The following is a 19431-nucleotide window of genomic DNA, read 5'->3' on the forward strand; positions in this document are numbered from 1 at the left end:
TTCTCTAACGACGTAATAATAAGTAGATGTTTTCTTGTTTCAAATTTGACAAATTACGGTAACCACCTTGTAGACATAACAATAAACCACCGAATGACACATAAACAGAACTAAAATCAAAAATAAGTTAGTATCAAATTCAAATGAAGAAACAGTTGGATAATACTCACATTTTGTCATCTGAAGATTCTTCAAATTTGTAAACAGTACCATACATGACGTAGTCATAATCATCAGCTAATGATTTTTCACCAGCTCTTGGAGCCCTCCATGAACCAGTGGTATCTTTGTTTTCCTCTTCCAAAGATAATGATGAAGCTAATGTGATAGTTAAAGCATCATTGACATTAACTGGGAATAAATCTGAATTTATATCTAAAGTGATTTTGATGTCTGATGAAGTGGATGAAGTACCGACTATACGGGAAACTTTGTTGTATCTGGCGGCATCAACCTCCGTTATATTGAAAATGTCATCGAATAAAGTGTTGGACATGTTTGCAAAAGTACAATTATCCCCCAAACCAATCTCTAATATTTACTTCAAGCTCATTACTTCATATAGTTTACAATTTTTTTTTTCGTTAGGTGAAAAACAAGTTCGCGAACTTTACCCTGCTACACATCACGTGCTGTTAAATTTCATGCAGGACCAATTCGCGACGTATTTCCATTGGAGATTTCCTGCACACGACAGAACAATAGAGATTCACTTGTTTGTTAAGCCCTTGGATGCGTATTCTTACACGCTGGAGATAATAATTTCAAGTTCCAAGATCAAAGCCGTACTGTGAAAAGTACCCATCTCATATCATTACAGCTCGAAATATTAAACTACACGTCGTGACCAGTATGCCAAAGAAGAATAATCAAGGGTCCTACGAAATGGTGGACAGTCAATCTTTTGGTAAAGATTTAGAATCTGGATTTCCAGAAGGCTCAAACTCTACTGATGCTGAAATTTTCAAAAACAGATTTGATACAATTGCAGGCCCAAAATATTCAAGATTCTCATTGAGGAGTCTAAAAAGAAGAAAGTATTTGGTTGTGCTTATCGTACTTGCTCTGTTTTTCATTGCAGCTTCTGGTCTTTACACTTCTCAAAATGGTTTAGATGTTCTGGATTATTACAAAAACAAAGTCAAAGGATCAGGTGGCTCAGATCCTGAAGTTGAAAACAACTCTGGTAATCGTGATCAACCTGTTTATAAAGACAACGATGAGGCCTTGACTGAAGGTGCTCTTTCTGCTGCAAAGGAAGGTCAAAAGGCAGATACTCAAAAGCCTGGCTCAGAGTCTTCTGCACAAAATGACGGACCTCTTTATGTTGATAATGATGAGCCTTTAAAGGTTGATGGTATCAAAGCTGATGGTGAAGCTGCTAGTGTTGAACAAGATGCAGCTGAAGCGCCAAAGGCAGCTGTCATTGATGAACCAAAGGGTGAAGATGGTTTGAAAATCACTATTGAAAAAGAACCAGAGGCTGCTGCACAAGTTGAAGGCGTTCCAAAAGTTGAGACTGCTGAAGAGGTTGCCAAAGAGAATGAATTAAAAGTTGATTCGGCAAAAGCTGAACAATTGAAGGAGGAAAGTAACAAAGAGCTTAACCAATGAATTGGAATTGAATAAGTCTTTGATCTAGTGAAGCTATGCTTATTGGATAGGTTTCATTGGTATGCTGAATTGTTTCAATAACTTTGAAGAGCTTGTTGTCCTCAGGCATTACTCAAAACTTTTGAACCTTCAACTAGCGTGTTTTTATGTTGAAATTTTGTAGTATTATTAATTATCAAGTCTGAAATAACCACTGTAGCACTCGAATATCACAATTGAAACTTACTAAACTCGATCTGAATGAGTTTTCATGAAGATATCGGCTTTTGCAAAATTAGTGTGTCAAATTGTGTCCCCTAGCTGAAAAATTACATTACATTTCCGTTTTGGTTGATCAATGGGTCTTTCCCAAACGTTAACCTCAAATACACATTCAAAACAATTACGTTAGACCTCATATTCATCAACCCGTTGAAGGAGATACTGCTAGATATAATTATTGCTGCCTGAGTTATATTTCTTGATTCCTAAGGTTTTTGGCCCAAAAGTCGTCCACCGTCAAAATGCCAAAGAAAGACAATCAAGGGAGCTATGAACTAGTGGACAGCCAGTCATTTGGTAAAGATTTGGAGAATAATGTGATAAGCTCAAGTGATGATGTTTTTCCACAGTCAGTAGATGCTACAGATGCCAATCTACTACGAAACAAATTTGATACATTGACAAGCCCAGGAACGCGATCAAGGTTCTCATTTAAGGCAATTAAGAGAAGGAAGTTCTTGGTTGGGTTTCTCGTGTTGTTTATTTTTCTTATAGCTGGGTCAGTGGTGTATGTGAATAAGAAGGGTATCGATGTATGGGATCATTACAAGGATAAAGGTTCAGGTGATAATGCAGTTCCTGAAGTTGAAAACAGCAAAGGAAATGAAGCTCTCAATAATGGAGAATCAACTGGTGATAAAGAACAACAAGATGCTAAATTAAAGCCTGCTGAAACTGAAGAACCAACAAGTGGGCAAACATCTAAGGGAAGCCAGGAAGAAACCAACCAAAACAATGGAAACACTGCTACAAAAAAGCTGGAAAAGATCACAATGGAATCCTTGAGATCTGGTAAATTCTTCGTTTATGACTCTGAGCTATCCTTTATCAATCCGTCATCAGGATTAGCAGAATTTGATGATCAAGGACTCTACTATACTAGATCCCATGATAAAATTGTTGCTGAAAAGGGTACAGATAAATCATATAGCCAAGTGTTATTACCAAACTTTGAATTTCAACATGAGGGTATAAGCCATAAAGTTGTCAAATACTATCCAACTTATGATTTAACGAATGCAATTGTTGCAACAGAGATGGAAACTGTCTATAGACATTCATCATTGGCATATTATTGGATACATAACATAGCTGAGAACTCTTTCACTCCTTTGGCAACTGGTGAACAAGGCGCTCTTGTCAAATTATCTTTTGCAACTTGGTCTCCAAAGTACAATTATATTTCATATATCCAAGATAACAACTTGTATGTTAAGAGTTTGAAAACTTCAGATATCAAACAAATTACAAATGATGGCTCAAAAACTGTTTTGAATGGAAGAACAGGTTGGGTCTATGAAGAAGAAGTTTTAGCCACTGGTAAAGCATTATGGTGGTCCTCTAATGAGAAACATTTGATATTCATGAGGACAGATGAAAGCGGTGTTCCAAGTTACGGCATTGATTATTATGTTCAAGATCCAAGTGGCGCTTATAAATACCCTAAAACTAAAGAGATCCCATATCCAAAACCAGGCTTTAGCAATCCAAAAGTTTCAATGAAAGTTTACTCTGTTGAATCTGATGAAACTCATGAAATCAAAAGAGAATCAGACCTTGGTGATGAGTATATCATTTATGAGGCATTATTCATAGATGATGCAAATTTCATTATCAAAGAAACAGATAGAGAATCCAACATACTACATGTTCGTCATTATAACCCAGTCTCAGATGAAAGTAAAGTTGTTTATAAAGTCGATGCTGTCAAAGAATACAATGGTTGGATTGAAAAATTCAATTCCCCTATCCCAATTCCTCCAAAAAGTGGATCTTCATCATGGGGTTATGTTGATACAATCGTTGTTAACGGCTATAATCATCTGGTTTATTTTGAAAGTACAACAACAGAAACACCAAAAGCTTTAACTAGTGGTGAATGGGAAGTGCTAAATGCTCCTTTGGCTTACAACAAGGAGAAAAATCTCGTTTATTTTGCTGCCAATAAGAGAGCCTCAACAGATAAGCACATCTATTCCGTTGACTTGGAGACCGGAAAAATAGATAGCTTTACTGATGATTCTGACCAAGCATATTATGAAGCTGAATTCTCACCAAATGCTAAATATGTTTCATTGTACTATAAAGGGCCTGAAACGCCAGTGCAAAAATTATTCAAAGTTGAAGGAAAGTTAGAAATGAAACTTTTATCAATCTCCACTTATTTGGAAATGTCAAAAAGAACACATGCATTCCCAAAAAAGAATTTCCACAAAGTTGAGGTGAAAACAGCTGAAGATGAAACCCCAGTCGAATTGAATGTTATTGAATACTTGCCACCAAATTTTGATAGCTCAAAAAAATACCCATTATTAGTTCATTTCTATGGTGGCCCAGGCTCCCAAGTTGTCAATTCCAAGTTTGATGTTTGGTTTGAAGATAGTGTCTCATCTGCATTAGATGCAGTTGTATTATATGTGGAACCAAGAGGTACAGGTGGTAAAGGTTGGAAATTCCGCTCATGGCAAAGAAAGAAGATTGGATATTGGGAACCTAGGGATATTACTGAAGTTGCCAAAACATGGATTAGTAAAGGTTTCATTGATGCTGACAGAACCGCAGCTTGGGGTTGGTCATATGGTGGATTTACTACGTTGAAAACTTTAGAATTTGATGCTGGTGAAACTTTCAAATATGGTATGGCTGTTGCACCTGTTACAAACTGGTTATTTTATGACTCTATTTATACTGAAAGATATATGGACAAACCTCAAAACAACAAGGAAGGTTATGAGATTTCTCAAATCAGTAAAGTTGGAAACTTGGGTAAAGCTAATAGATTCCTTATTATGCATGGTACAGCTGATGATAATGTTCATATTCAAAACACATATTCACTGTTGGATCAACTAGATTTAGGTGGAGTTGAGAATTATGATGTTCATGTTTTCCCTGATTCTGACCATAGTATTTATCATCATAATGCTAATATCATTGTCTATGATAAGTTATTCTCATGGTTGAGAGATGCATTCCAAGGGGATTTTGACAAATTGGGAGCAAAATGATGATGCTGTAATATATAAATGTAATGAACTATTCTGAATTGTTATGAGCCTCTTGTAAATCTATCATTTAATGTTGATGCTTTTCTGAAGACCTCTTTACGGACTTCGGCATTTAAATTTTCGCTTGGATCATACGTGACTTTCGATTTTTCATCAAGACCACGTTTTCTTATATTTTCTTGGTGTAGTTCCATTAAAGAAGGTTTGTTTGATCTCGCTTGGGTTTCAATAGGCTTTGCTTTTGTTGTATTCGGATTGCTTGAATGCTCAGAAGTTTCGGCCCATTCAGGTCTCATTGACATCCATGAATCATGCTTAGAATCTCTTTGATTTCCAGATGTGTTGTCTTGTTTTTGTAACTGCTCAATTCTTGCAATTCTTAGTCTTTCATTAGCAGCAGCTTCTTCAGATTCTTCACCATCATCATTGAAATCGTCTAACTTTGGGCCTGCAAAATCATCATCAGAACTTTCTACTACCTCTTGATCTTGTGACCTCCCTAATCTCTTTGCTCTTAGTTTTTGAATCTTCTCGGGTACCTCAGGACCAATCATTTTGCCTTCTCCTAGAAAACCTTTCTGTACAAGTTATCTGTACTTCATACTTTTTGACCGTTATACTGGAAAAAAATTGGTCGAGGCAAAGTCAAAAATTTCGCGAATTATGCAGTTTGATTTCGCGTGTTCTTTTTTGGTTTAAAGGCTTGGAACTAAATAAACACCTTTGATGAACAATTTAACATAACCACAATTTCCAGTGAAGAGTGCAAACGCCATGAATGGGTTCTTTGATAGATTTAAATTGGGCTCCCAGGAGAGCTATGAGATGGTGGATGGTAGCCAGCTCAATGATGTGGATTTGGAGCGTGGGGTAGAGGCTGAAGCTGGTCAAAGTGATAACAGAGTTTCAAGTGAAAGCACAAGATCGAGCTCATCAATAGACTCCCAGACATCAGAGCTTCTGCTAAGCATAAACAAATACTCCGCCTCCAACAATGGGGTGGAGGACTTCACTTCGAATCCTAAATTTTTGGCTGCAAAAAGTGGTGGTATAAGGAGAAAGTTCTGTCTTTTCATAATAATCATAGGAATATGTCTTTGGGCTTTATTGCTGCTGGCATATTCCCTAGGTGCAGAGCGACATTATGATTATGCCAAAAACTTTCACAAAGGTAATAAAACAACCAATGGATCAACAATCATTTCAAGCTCTACAATTTCAAGTGCGGTAATAAGGCCCACAAAATCCATAATACCACTGGTGGAATATGATATTCACACGTCACTAGAACCAATACCAACTAAATCCCTGGGTACAGACCTGTTGATGGATGACGTTCAATTTCTGCAAGCCGGTGCCACTAAATTATCAAAGAAAGAAGATGAAGGTTACTATGTTCTCAAACAAAACAATGACTTCGTTATTAAGAAACTTTCAGATAGAGCATATTCCCAGATTTTGATGAAAGATACGACATTTAAGTTTAGGGAGCAAGAGCATATCATTACCTCTGTTACTCCAAATTATAATGTAACATATGGTATTGTACAATCAGATTTTGAAAGTGTTTTCAGACATTCAGGAAAGAGCAAATTCTGGCTATATGACTTCAATGCTGGTGAGTTTACTCCTATTGTTGGTGATTTAGAGGATGAAAAACTTTCTCTTGCAGCTTGGTCGCCAAATTTCAACTACGTGACATTTGTTCAAGCCAATAATCTTTATATTTATGACGTCAGGGAGAAAAAGTCAACAAAGATAACAAACGATGGCTCTGTTGATATTTTGAATGGTAGAACAGACTGGGTTTACGAAGAAGAGGTTTTTGCTACTGATCATGCGTTTTGGTGGGCGCCAGATGATTCAAACTTGATATACATGAGAACCGATGATTCAAAAGTTCATACTCAAGATCTAGAATATTTCATCTCAAATGATCAATACCCTAAAGTTGATAAAATAAAATACCCAAAGCCAGGCAGTGCCAACCCTATTGTCTCATTGTATCAATATAACATTAAGGCAGGTGAAGTTTCCAAGATAGATAGAGCAGGTTCCTCACTGGGTGATGATTTCATTGTTTACAATTGTCAATGGATTGATGAAACAAATTTTGTTATACGTGAAGCTGATCGAGAGTCAAACATACTGAATTACAGAGTGTACAATCCAGAGGACAAGTCATCTAAGGTAACATATACTGTTGATGCAGTGAAGGAATATGGTGGTTGGATTGATAAGTTTGGTGAAATATTTCCAGTCCCAAGGAATAGTTCCGCTGGCCGTGAAACGCCTGGGTTTATTGATATAATTGTTGTGGATGGCTATAACCATTTGGCCTATTTTGATAGTGCAGATAGTCTAAATCCAATACCGTTGACTAGTGGTCAATGGGAAGTTACTAGTGATGTTTTATCTTTTGATTCTGAGGAGAATCTGATTTACTTCACCGCTAATAGGCAATCAAATTTTGAAAACCACTTATATTCTTTGAACCTTCAAACCAAGCAATTGATAGCTATGTCAGAAATTGATGAAATAGGCTACTTTTATGCATCTTTCTCACCATCGTCTAGATTTTCAGTGCTCACAAAGAATGGGCCAAGTTTTCCATTGATGTATGCTCAAAACAGTTTGCGTAAAAGAGGTGTTTTAAGCTTTACTGGTGAGAATAAATCATTCCATAAAGTTCAAGTTGATGAAGATTCTGATGGAAACCCAGTCACTGTTAATGTCATTGAGGTACTGCCTAAACATTTTGATGAAAATGGTAAACACCCTTTGTTGGTGAATGTTTATGGTGGTCCAGGGTCACAAAAGGTTACCTCGAAGTTTTCTGTGGGTTTCGAAGATTCAATTTCAGAGCGTTTTAATGCAGTTATACTGTTTATTGATCCAAGAGGGACAGGTGGTCAAGGTTGGAGATATAGATCATGGAGTCGTGGTCATATAGGGCATTGGGAACCGAGAGACATCACAAGTCTGACTAAAAAATGGATAGATTCAAGAACTTATATTGATGAAGAAAAAACTGCAATTTGGGGCTGGTCTTATGGTGGATTCACGACACTGAAAACATTGGAATTTGATCAAGGAAATGTCTTCAAGTATGGTATGAGTGTTGCTCCGGTTACTGATTGGTCATTGTATGATTCAATCTATACTGAACGATTTATGGATAAACCAGAAAATAATAAGCAAGGATATGGTGAGTCTCGTATTAATGATGTTGATGGATTCAGAACTGTGAAAAGATTTTTAGTGATGCATGGAACAGGTGATGATAATGTTCATATTCAAAATTCATTAAGGCTATTTGATAAGTTTAACTTAGTTGATGTGAGGAACTACGATATGCAATTATTTCCAGATTCAAATCATAATATCAATTCTCATAATTCACACATCATTATTTACAAAAAGTTAGAAACATGGCTCATTAATGCATTTGAAGGTCATTTTGATGAAATCGCATATTGAAATCAATTACTGGAGCACTATAAATAATAAATAATGACAATTAATCAGTCTTCGGACACTTGAGGTTTTGAGTAGTTTAGTGTTCCGCATGTCTTACATGTTCTCAAATCGATATTGTTGTCAAAAGTCAAAATTGCTTCCTTCACTTGAGTACCCAGATCAGAACAATAAAATGTTATGTTGTGAACGATCTCCGAACAATTGGAACAGTACCACCTTATCTGGTCATTGACTCCTTCTGGCCTGTCTTGTTCAACAACAAGACCTATAGTGTCAGCATATCTAACTGGATTATGAGGAGTATTCCCAGGCAATAAAAATGAATCACCCTCACGGATTGTGATATCTCTGAACTTCCCTTCATCAACAACTCTCAATGTCATATCACCTTTGTACATATAAAACCATTCTGGAGTTTGGTTGACATGATAATCTGTTCTTTCATTTGGTCCCCCAACAATCTGCCTTCGTTAGTATTTTGAATCAGTGCCAGGTACAAATCTCGGAGTCTAAACTTACCATCACAGTGAAACCACCTCTATGAAGACAGAAATTGTTGACTGGAGGCTGTAAGAGATGCTCGTTCTCTTCGATCCATTTCTTGATATTGATAGGTTCTGGTAACATTGTCTTTAGCCTTTCACTTCAGAGCAATTCTTGTTTAAAATGTATTCTTGCTTAGTTATTCCTATTATTAACGCTTTCTAAATCATCCGATGGGACGGAACTTAAAGTAATACACGTGACTATCATGTGACTCTGCTGACAAACATTTGGTCGGATATCGAGCCTATGTTGAAAGGATCAAAATGCCCTTATCCACAAAGCAAAAACAAGTTTCAAGACACAAACGTTTCAGCATCAATTCAAGATGGAGGGAGAGAAAGGTGAGTATACTGCTTGATTACTGCTGGAGCCTTACTGACATATGAAGCACACCCACTACTTGCGCAAATACCATTGATTGTATCACCCTTTTATAACCCACCAAAAGCTGTCACACTACCTTTCAATTACAAGCCTTTACCATCACAACTACCTGAAACAAACGTTACAAAGGACAATCTTGAAGCCTGGATAGCTGAATGTCAACATGTTAAAAAGGAGATAAAAAGTTACGGGACTAAGCAAAAAGAGGCGTATGAGGAGTGGCATAATAATGTTGTACGAAGACTTGCACCAGGATATTTGGGTGGGTCAAACACACTACTTACTCCACAAAGACGTACTCAAGCTGCAACGAACCACCAATCGATAAATGAAACGCTTGAATCTAAAACGGACACAATAAAAGATGAAAATGATATAGATCGTGCATTCTCTACAATGAATATAAGATAAATACTTTGATTATCTATTATAGTATTAACCCAGCATGCTTCTTTTTCTACCTCTCATTCTGACATCTTCATATCTATTAAGAACTTCTTTCAACTTTTTGGAGTTTTGCTTCCCTGTATAAACGCTTGAATAACCTTCTAGCAACCATTTGTTGTAGTGGTCAGAATATAAAGGATGAGTACTCAAAATGGCTCTTTCCAGCACGTATAGATCGACGGCTTTATCCTCAACTACTGTGGAAACTGAGCCTAGCCCAAAATCAATCAAAAATGCTTCCAAAGTACCATTATCAACGCTTTTCTGTAAAACAATGTTTGAGCTTGTAAGATCACCATGAATCAAGTCATTCAAATGTAATGAACCAATCTCTCTCCCCACGCTTTCCAAAATAGTCTTTACATCACTTGATAAAGCGGAAGATCCATCTTCATTGTACTGCCATAGCCAGTTTTTCAAAGAACTTAGCTTACCGTTTGGCAAAGGCTCCCCTATGTATTCCATCCATAATATACCATTTCTAGGATCAACTGCCAAGATGCTAGGTGTGTGGACTTCAGGGATGGTGGTCAACCTTTGCAAAATTCTAGCTTCAGCTAATGTTCGTCTTTTGGTCAATTGGGCATCTAGTATTGGGTGTCTATATTTTTTAGGTGGTCTAAATTTGATGATGTATTTTTCTGTATGTTTCACTAGTTTTGGCTTGATTTGTGTTGGTAAATATGGATGCTGGGTAGTAGTAAATACGACAGCTTCTGCACCTTGAGATATCACTTCAACGGAGATATTATCCAGATGGCTTTTAGCTTTATTAATTATTTCTTCTGACATGATTTTGTTGTAATCTCAAGCCTTAGCCATGACTTAAAACCAAAGATTACAATTTTTTTACACTTCTATTCGCGAAAATGGAAATTAGCAGATACGAGGGTAGAAAATGTAATAGGTTTTCCGACCTGCTATGCAGCATTGTTTACAAATTAAGGAAATATATTCTCTTCTCGAAAATGAAGAGAATGGAATCGATTTGAAGTATGGAAGGAGCAGTTCAAACGTGTCTTTGCCAAAGTGCTCAATAATCATACAACCAGCAATGATCACGTCGCTTGGACCACAACATTTATACGAAAAAATATTCCACCATCTTTCATCATCAATTATCTTGAAGCATCAATATGTCAGTATCAACTCCCAATGATCCCAGTTATCAAACTCAGGAGATCTCCCTTGAAGCTGAAGACGTTCTTAGGCTTATTTGTGTTAATCGGAACCAGCTAATTGAAAATATTCGAGAGGAGGTGGAAAAGGATTTGGTTGAAATCAATCACTCAAACCTATTAAAAAACTTTCAACATATTGGTATCTCTTCAAGTAAAAGCTCTACTGAACTCCAACTGACAAACCTCTGGATTAAATACATTTACTGTTACATTACAAATGAGCTTGGAACTATTCTGATGAGTTTTCATAAGGGTGCTGAGGACCCCCAATCTGTTAATTATGGTCCCTTTGGGTTTACTACGTTCATCAAACTATGGAAGTTACCTTTCTCAGTTGCAAGCTCAACCGACGTTTTTTTAGATGAAGACGAGAAAATGGTTCTGAAAGGCACAGATAATCTGTTGACGAAGAGGCTCGGAGACATAAATTTTGGGGAGTTTTCCAATGTTAATTATGAAGGGTATTTGCTAAAAAATATTGAACAAATGGAACATGATATTACCGATAGGATCAGAAAAATGAAAAGCATTCAGGTTAGGTACACGGACAAGTTGGTGACATTATTTGAATTGACCAAAGGGCACTGCTTTGAAGCTGATGTGGCGTATAATGTAGCTGAAGTTTCAGAGAGAGACCTCGCAAGAGAATTTACCACCCGTGTGATAGACCCGTTGGTGGGCTTTATTTCATTTGTATTCAAAATTAAATTAAAAAATGAAGGAGACTATGGTTTGAAATTTGAAAATACTTTATCTGAGAGTGATCCCTTGAAAAGGGAGCTAGTAGAAAGTTTAAAAGTTGCTAGTTTAATACATGCTGAAACGGTCGTTACCATGATTCCTCGCTCTACTGATAAAAACAAGAGAAACAAAAAAGTTCTATTGATTGAACACCCTAAAGATCTAATGGTCTCAAAAATGGCTTCTTCAGGCAAATTGGAAAGAGCAAAAGCCATTCTGCTTCGAATGTTGTCTTCTAAGGTCTACTCAAAGGAGTTAAGCTGTGGTATTGTCAATGATATCTATGGATCTCTATTGGTTATTTTTGACCCGAGCAAATACAAACATAGTGAAGATGGTCTATTTAATTTGGACGGTTTTCAGTCTTATCAAGTTAATGATACTGAGTTCTTCCATCAGGTCGATAACGAGAAGCAGCATCTCAACTCAAGGATTCTTGTTTCAATGTTACTTTACATGGAGATAAAAAAACATATTAACGAGAATGGTTCTCAAGAAGCGCGCCGAAATGAGCCTAGCTCTGCTTCTTCAAAAGTCAAAGTAGATCAATTAAGTCATAGAAAACCCCTGAAGACTCTGGCCTTGAAATCTAATGAGCAACTGAAAGTCCTGGATCTGAAAATGATCGGCCTATAACATTAGATGGTAATGAAACCCCGAAACGAAAAAAAAGGGCACTGAGCTCGACATGAAGCAAGTAGATATATAAAAAAACTACAAAGGCCTGAGTCTATTAAAAAACGATTGAGGTAAGTTTCACGCATCAGACGTTGACACGTATTGAATGAAATGGCTGATAATCTTTTTAACTCATACGCTTTGAAATATAAAATAGTCAAGACTACCTTCAAATGTATAGCAGCCCATGTTATTCTTCTTCATCGACTCTAAGTCTCCGGTGTGAAAGGCTAATTTCTATCCAGATTCAATAGAATTGTAAACCAAAATTTACTTTCTAAGGGAATGATCCCTTCTCTGGTCCAAAATAACCTCTTGGAGTCAATGTAACATCCTTCAAAGTCTGTTGGCCATCACCACCTTCTATACCTTTATAAACAATGTTGTTACCCCCACCAGTCTAGATTTTTTGGGTGAAATTGAACAGTGAAAAAGATAATAACAGCTGAAAATGCCACACCGGCTGACAATGCAGCTGAAAGAACATAATTGTATTTTTCAAACCAAGCCAAATATCTTCTCTTCACATAAAACATCATAGCAACAGCAGCATAAAACCCTCCTAGAATATATGACAAGTTATATGGCCCATAATGAGTAATACCAAGAATCATAAGTTGGGGCTCAAAATAATCCGAAATCATCTTAGGATACCATCTCTTTAGAGCAACAAACAACAGGGCTAACATAAATCCAATAAAGAATGTCCATTTCAATGCAGGGTATAAGCCTTCAAAGACCCTCTTTGGACCAATAACACCAGTTAAAACTGATGCACTGTAATATCTATTTATATTCTTGTTAGTACAAAATTCCAAGGGGAAAAAAAATAAAGGGAGTAATACATACGTTCTTTCATTTGGACAAGTAAATTTTTGTTTTTGATGAACAGCACACATATCTTCAACATTTGCCATGGACCAATTCACAACACCCAGGAACACAAAAACCTGAATAAGAACACCAACAATTTGTCCACAAAATAAAGCACGGGTTGGGATTCTTGAGTAGTGAGCCATTTTTTGACATGAAACAAAATTATCAGCTTGACCATCAATGTTATAACCAAAAGCTTTGATAGTCATCAGAGCAATAGGATTACCAGGAAGAGCATAACCTCCAATCAACTCAACCAATACATTCAATCCCAGTTGAACACCTGTGACAGCTAAAAGTAGACATAAAGGAACTAGGAATACCATGTTTATACCAATAGTGAAAAAAACACCCCATACTGGAGTTTTGGTTTCTGGATATATCTTTACTGTCAAAATGGAAATGATCAATGAAACAACTAGAATAGACCAATAACACCAATCAGGAACTTCCTTATACCTTGCCATTAATCTTGACTGAGGATCATCAAACTTACTCACTGGATTGACTGAATTCATCGAACATCTTTTTAAAGCTAAAATCTCTAAATGTTTCCTTAAAATCATTTACCATAAATTGAAGCGCGAATTTGATAGTATCCCATTCTTTGTATGAGTTGAACAGGAAAGCAAATGGATAAATCATGTAAAAAGATCCATAGCTCGCTAAACTTGCAGCAGTATAAAATGGTGGAGAGTATTTTTGATATTTTGTATTGTCAAATACACCATTAGTTAAGATTTTAGTAACATCGAATGACTCACCAGTGTTTGTAAAAATAGCATTGGTATTGACTGGTAGGTAAGCTGACCATTTATGATTTGAATAATAAATACCAAGAACAACAAAAAATCCCACAACCATACCCAGGAAAACATTCATAGTAGCATAAAATGGCATGGTTAATGGGTTGACAAGAAACTGCATCACATTCCAGTCAAATGTTGATAATGGATTCAAACCTAACCCAGCTGAAGATCCGGTAACGACATCCAAGTTGAAATTGTAAGGTGCAATCCAGCTTATCCAACTAAATGAGGATAAGGCAGTAAACAAATATCCAGGAAGCCAATAATAAGCAAACATACCCAAAAAACAAGTCCAGAAAAAGTTATATTTTGAAATTTTCCATCCATTAATAACTTCTTTTCTTTCTGGTTTTAGTAAAGCACGATTCAATGCAAGTGTTGCTAAATTGGATGGCCAAATAGCTCTTTCTGGATAGATAACAAACTTTCTTAAAATACCAGCAAATGCAAACCCCATTGTTTGAGTGCTTAATGTCAACAATAATTGATAACCGAATGAGATCCATTTCAAGTGATAAAATTTCACCTGAGTAACAATGTTGTAAGAAACATAAACAGAGCTTGTACCCACTGTAGTTAAAGTTGTAGCAAACATTTGTTCTTTATAAGAATAAGGGCCTGGATTTAGTGGTAATTTTTTCCCAAAGAAATTGATATTGCAATTTGGCATGATTAATTCCCAAAGCTTACCACAAGGGTACATCAAAACTGAAATCACTGATGATGGTAGGTAAATTGAAGGTTGTCTATGAGAAAAAAATTCATTAATACCAGCACCGATAATCAACCATATGACTGCAATAGTATAGGATCTGATAGTTTCCACAGGTTCATTAGGATCATCGCTTAAATCTGTCACAGCTCTGACCTCAGGGTAAGGTGAATGATGGTATATTAAAGAAGCGGCCAATTTTGCTTTAAAATTTTCTTCAAAAGTTTCATCAACATCAATTTTTTTGTCTAAAACATTATGAATATATTCCCATGACTCGGTTGGAAAGTTTGGATCATTTTGATGATGCTTGGAAGTGTTTTGATAAATGTCAAGCACTTTTTTATTAGACATATTAATAATTTTGTCCAAAATGAATTTCAAATCAAAAGTCAAATCATCTTTATTATCATGATTCAAATCATCACCGTGACCTGTTTCTTTCAAAAAATGAGCAGTGGATTCATCACTCAATTTACTGAAATAATCTTTGATCTTTTCCTCATCAAATTCAGTAGCAGTCTTGTCCAAATCAGCTACATCAAATGAAACTTCATCATGCGAATTCAAGGTAGTAATAACAGTACCTTTCTGTAACTCAAACTCTTCCACTGGAGGTTCAAAAGCTTTTTTGTCACTCATGCTTTTTTCCGAATTGTGATCTTTCTTTAGTAGCTATGATGATATGCAAAGCTATCAAAACCATCTTGAAAAGAAAAATTGTCAATTCAAGATGTACTCATAAGGTGGTCTTTTAATAAAAAACGGTCAAGCAAGGAATTTTAGATTTTTTACGAACCATTTCATGTGTGTGATCATCAACCAAGTTTAGATCAGATCAAATCAGAATCAATCAATGTGTCAATAGCTAAAGCTTAATCTTGAATTAACTCCTCCCCTATCTGACTCTGACCCCAGACTTAACGTCATAGAATATCACCAGCAAATAGTAATCCTTGAGCCAAACAGTTTGTGATTTCGATTACCACCAATTTACGTTGAATTGACGTACCCAACGTTCCATCACGCATCTTGAATTTGTTCTACCGAACTAAACTAAAAGAACCTGCATCATCACCAATCATAATTAAGCCTTCGCAGCCCTATCTCTTGATTCAAGTTGACGTATTATCATCATCGGTAAACGGTGTTTCAAGCCAGGCGACCTCGTCAAAATTTCACATCGAAAAACCTATCAACCTTTTCGCGAACCCTTTTCAATTAACCGCTTGACATGTTTTCCCCTTCATGAACTTTGACACTTTATGCCAGTCTGATAAGAAGAAGAAGGAGACGGCAAACTGAAAATATGAAATGATATGCGAAGAAATAGGCTCTTGATCCTGATGTATTTTAGGCTTTGGGCTTTGGGGTATCTGATGTCGCTTATTTTATTGAAACCTAATCTAGCCATCTTGAATATATAACCCTTTGACTTCGTTAAACTCAAAGCATCGACTGGGGTCAATGTAATCATCGGGATTCGGTGCTTGGGGTTTTTTAGATAGGCTTGTAATTGAAGAAATCAGTTTAGGCGTGTTGACAGGTATTGACACAATATTGTAGTGCTACTTTCTGAAGACTGAGGTACATCAGGAACACTGCGTAATACCAAAAAACAATCAACTATCAGACAATCTCATCTCTGGTTAATAATTAATGATTTTTGAAAGCAGAACTAGGCTCAATATTCACTGTCTACTACGTACTTACTTCTCAACACCGCGAGTGCCATAGGCCGGTTATGTGCGTGAAAAACGAAAAATAATTGAAAAATTTCTTAGTCCTGAAATTTCTATTTTCAAACCTCAATAACAACAATATTTTGTAAGTAACTATGGGTTTAAAAATACATTAAAAATTATAAAACTGAATGCTGTATCTAACAGTATATAGTAAAGGTTAATATTTCGAAATTTTATTTATAACTTTGTTTTTACAAAATTTTGTCTAAGGTAATTTAGTAAGTAGTACATTGACAATAATTTCAAAACTTTGATAAACGAGAAAAAAATATCGAATTCAAGTGTAATTAATACATTGTAATAATACTTGGGGGTTTAATATTGAAATAAATCAAAAAAATAGTATGATATATTATGTTTATCTCGATGTTTTTATCAATTATTGAAAAATAGATCACGTGATAAAAAACGTGACTAAAATAATATTATACGTGTATCGCTAAGACCCTAAATAAACTACTCTAGATCAATATTTTTCTACATGTGTGAAATTTTAATGACAATATCTATATGTAGAAAAAAAAAATTATACACTATTCTCCAACTTTAATTTATTCTTTAGATTGTTTACCACCATATTTTCCTCTTAAAATTTCAATTTCTTTTTCATCAATACGTTTAAACAAATATTGAGCTTTATTAATATTATGACCACCTTCAATAATCAAATTGAATTCATCTTTAATAGCCAATTGAGGAGCATTCAACATTTCATCAATTTGTTTAGTAGTTTCAGGCATGAAAGGAGCAATGATTGAAGCAACTAAATAAACAATATTTAAACCAACACCAACAACTGCATCGGCTTTTGCTGGGAAATCGTTATATAATGAATTATCCAATTTGTTTTCTTGTAAGAATTGATTACCTCTTGCAGAGATTGACATTGCGATTTCTAGCCCACGACGGATATGAACAGCTTCTAATTCATCATTATAATTCTTCAATAAAGAGTTTAAATCTTTTAATAAAGAATCATAATTTGAAATTTCTGATGGATTGTATTTTGGAACAACACCATTATATTTAGCATTAACGAATTTAACAATTCTATTAACGAAATTTCCTAAATTAGCCAATAATTCATTATTATTTCTTGAAGCGAAATCATCCCAAGAAAATTGAGAATCTGAAGTTTCAGGTCTAACAGAAGCTAAATAATATCTCCAAACAGAAGGTGAAATTCCAGAATCTTGAGCATTATTACCGAAAACACCAACACCTCTTGATTTTGAAAATTTACCACCTTCATATTGTAAATATTCTGAACATGAATTATGATGTAATTTTGTCCATTTCTCCTTGGTACCAATTTCCGAGGATGGGAAAATAACAGTATGAAATGGAACGTTATCTTTACCCATAAATTGATATAATTGAACATTTTCTGGATCTTTCCACCATTTTTGCCATGATTCTGTATAATTTGCAGTTATTGAAACATAACCAATACAAGCATCAAACCAAACATATAAAACTTTTTCAGCATATTTTTCTAAAGGAACAGGAGTCCCCCATTTCAAATCTCTTGTAATACATCTTGGTTGTAAACCTTCATTAAACCAAGTCTTGGTGATATTTATAGCATTTTTAGACCAAGCACCTTTAACAGATGATTCTTCAAACCATTTCTTACATTCCGGTTCCAATTTATCTAATGACAAGAAAATATGTTTTGAAGTTCTTTGTTCTGGTGATGCATTATCAATTTTACAACGAGGTTTGATCAATTCAAAAGGATTTAACAAATTACCACATTTATCACATTGATCACCTCTTGCATCTTCATAACCACATTTTGGACATTCACCTTCGACGAAACGATCAGCCAAGAACCCATTATGAACAGGACAATATAATTGATCCATGGTTTGTTCTTCCAAATACCCATTTTCATTCAATTTAAGGAAAATATCCTGAGCAATATCAGTTTGTTGTTGAGTAGTTGTACGACCAAAATAATCAAATCCAATTTGAAACCATTTATAAACATCTGAATGAATTTTATGATACTTGTTACATAATTCTCTTGGGGTGACACCTTCCTCCAATGCTTTAGTTTCAGTAGCAGTACCATATTCATCAGTACCACAGATGAATAAAGTGTTGTAATTTCTATATTTGGCATAACGAGCATAAAAATCAGCACTAAGCACAGAACCAATGATGTTACCTAAATGAGGAACGTTATTAACATAAGGTAGGGCAGAAGTGATCAAAATGTTTCTTTCATTTTCTCTTGGTAAGATTTCTTTTGATTGGTCTTTAATTCCAAACCCATTTTTCAAAGATGAGGCACCTGTGTGAGTTGGTTTTGGACGTTCAAGATTAGTTATAGCGATTGCTTGTTCTAAACCTTTTTGAACATGTTCCAATTTTTGAAATTCAGGGAATGATTCTTTATTCAAGACATAAGATGAAGCGAATAAGATGATTGAGCTTGGTGTGACTTTATCTAATGATGCCACTGGTGATTGGTTTAAGATTGTAACATCATTTGAAAATATAGCTTTGGATAATAAATCTTCTTCAAATTCAATTTCTCTAGTTTGTGTGAAGTCTTTGGCCAAGTATTTCACAATGGCATTAGGTTCAGAAAGTTCAAAACCTTTATCATTTTTCAATAATAATGAAGGTTGTTCTATAAAGTATTAGTAAAACTATAATAATGTTCAAATCAGAAAACCCATCACTCACCAGGTTCTGGAGAAAATTTCAAGCCAAATGAAGCAGCAGCAATAGCCAATTTGATGTTGTTAGCAAGAGCCAAGGTACTTTTACCTTTATCACTAAATAATTCTAAAGCCATGATTAGTGATGATGGAATAAAAGAAGTTGAAGGTTGTCAGTGTGTTACTCATTTTTAACTTGATCCCTCATCATCAAACGACAGAAAAAATAAAAAAAATTTTGTACACGTAAGAAATTATGTAATCAGAGAGCTCGGAG

The 19431-nt window shown here is 35.4% G+C and overlaps 11 protein-coding genes across 11 annotated transcripts; 5 read left to right on the forward strand and 6 right to left on the reverse strand.

The window, feature by feature from the left end:
• Positions 1-4: 4 nt before the first annotated feature.
• On the reverse strand, positions 5-496 carry RPB8 (DNA-directed RNA polymerase core subunit RPB8; the record flags this gene model as incomplete). Its single annotated transcript, XM_019181068.1, has 2 exons — positions 5-110; positions 171-496. The coding sequence occupies 2 exons, from the start codon at positions 494-496 to the stop codon at positions 5-7; spliced, it is 432 nt and encodes a 143-aa protein (XP_019040975.1).
• A 389-nt stretch (positions 497-885) lies between these two features.
• On the forward strand, positions 886-1614 carry WICANDRAFT_75967 (uncharacterized protein; the record flags this gene model as incomplete). The annotated part of the gene is made up of 1 exon (XM_019184299.1): positions 886-1614. One exon carries the CDS (start codon positions 886-888, stop codon positions 1612-1614), a length of 729 nt encoding a protein of 242 aa, XP_019040976.1.
• Positions 1615-2633: 1019 nt separating this feature from the next.
• Positions 2634-4883, forward strand: WICANDRAFT_25349 (S9 family peptidase; the record flags this gene model as incomplete). Its single annotated transcript, XM_019181134.1, has 1 exon — positions 2634-4883. A coding segment is annotated over one exon (2250 nt), but the record flags the coding sequence as incomplete, so codon positions are not given.
• Positions 4884-4924: 41 nt separating this feature from the next.
• WICANDRAFT_75969 (uncharacterized protein) lies at positions 4925-5437 on the reverse strand (the record flags this gene model as incomplete). Its single annotated transcript, XM_019184300.1, has 1 exon — positions 4925-5437. One exon carries the CDS (start codon positions 5435-5437, stop codon positions 4925-4927), a length of 513 nt encoding a protein of 170 aa, XP_019040978.1.
• A 220-nt stretch (positions 5438-5657) lies between these two features.
• Positions 5658-8363, forward strand: WICANDRAFT_59851 (S9 family peptidase; the record flags this gene model as incomplete). The annotated part of the gene is made up of 1 exon (XM_019182885.1): positions 5658-8363. One exon carries the CDS (start codon positions 5658-5660, stop codon positions 8361-8363), a length of 2706 nt encoding a protein of 901 aa, XP_019040979.1.
• A 44-nt stretch (positions 8364-8407) lies between these two features.
• On the reverse strand, positions 8408-8990 carry BNA1 (3-hydroxyanthranilate 3,4-dioxygenase; the record flags this gene model as incomplete). The annotated part of the gene is made up of 2 exons (XM_019181290.1): positions 8408-8824; positions 8883-8990. The coding sequence occupies 2 exons, from the start codon at positions 8988-8990 to the stop codon at positions 8408-8410; spliced, it is 525 nt and encodes a 174-aa protein (XP_019040980.1).
• A 244-nt stretch (positions 8991-9234) lies between these two features.
• On the forward strand, positions 9235-9704 carry WICANDRAFT_59853 (uncharacterized protein; the record flags this gene model as incomplete). The annotated part of the gene is made up of 2 exons (XM_019182886.1): positions 9235-9250; positions 9298-9704. The coding sequence occupies 2 exons, from the start codon at positions 9235-9237 to the stop codon at positions 9702-9704; spliced, it is 423 nt and encodes a 140-aa protein (XP_019040981.1).
• Positions 9705-9728: 24 nt separating this feature from the next.
• On the reverse strand, positions 9729-10532 carry BUD32 (serine/threonine protein kinase BUD32; the record flags this gene model as incomplete). The annotated part of the gene is made up of 1 exon (XM_019182887.1): positions 9729-10532. One exon carries the CDS (start codon positions 10530-10532, stop codon positions 9729-9731), a length of 804 nt encoding a protein of 267 aa, XP_019040982.1.
• Positions 10533-10876: 344 nt separating this feature from the next.
• Positions 10877-12298, forward strand: WICANDRAFT_75972 (uncharacterized protein; the record flags this gene model as incomplete). Its single annotated transcript, XM_019184301.1, has 1 exon — positions 10877-12298. One exon carries the CDS (start codon positions 10877-10879, stop codon positions 12296-12298), a length of 1422 nt encoding a protein of 473 aa, XP_019040983.1.
• A 428-nt stretch (positions 12299-12726) lies between these two features.
• WICANDRAFT_86731 (uncharacterized protein) lies at positions 12727-15831 on the reverse strand (the record flags this gene model as incomplete). Its single annotated transcript, XM_019186066.1, has 3 exons — positions 13740-15831; positions 13551-13711; positions 12727-13529 (listed from the first exon to the last, which is right to left on the reverse strand). Exons 1-3 carry the CDS (start codon positions 15377-15379, stop codon positions 12727-12729), a joined length of 2604 nt encoding a protein of 867 aa, XP_019040984.1. The 5' UTR covers positions 15380-15831.
• Positions 15832-17033: 1202 nt separating this feature from the next.
• MES1 (methionine--tRNA ligase MES1) lies at positions 17034-19299 on the reverse strand (the record flags this gene model as incomplete). The annotated part of the gene is made up of 2 exons (XM_019182616.1): positions 19180-19299; positions 17034-19123 (listed from the first exon to the last, which is right to left on the reverse strand). The coding sequence occupies exons 1-2, from the start codon at positions 19289-19291 to the stop codon at positions 17034-17036; spliced, it is 2202 nt and encodes a 733-aa protein (XP_019040985.1). The 5' UTR covers positions 19292-19299.
• Positions 19300-19431: the final 132 nt, after the last annotated feature.

Source organism: Wickerhamomyces anomalus (genome assembly GCF_001661255.1).
Source record: "Wickerhamomyces anomalus NRRL Y-366-8 unplaced genomic scaffold WICANscaffold_1, whole genome shotgun sequence".
NCBI lineage: Eukaryota > Fungi > Ascomycota > Saccharomycetes > Phaffomycetales > Wickerhamomycetaceae > Hansenula > Hansenula anomala.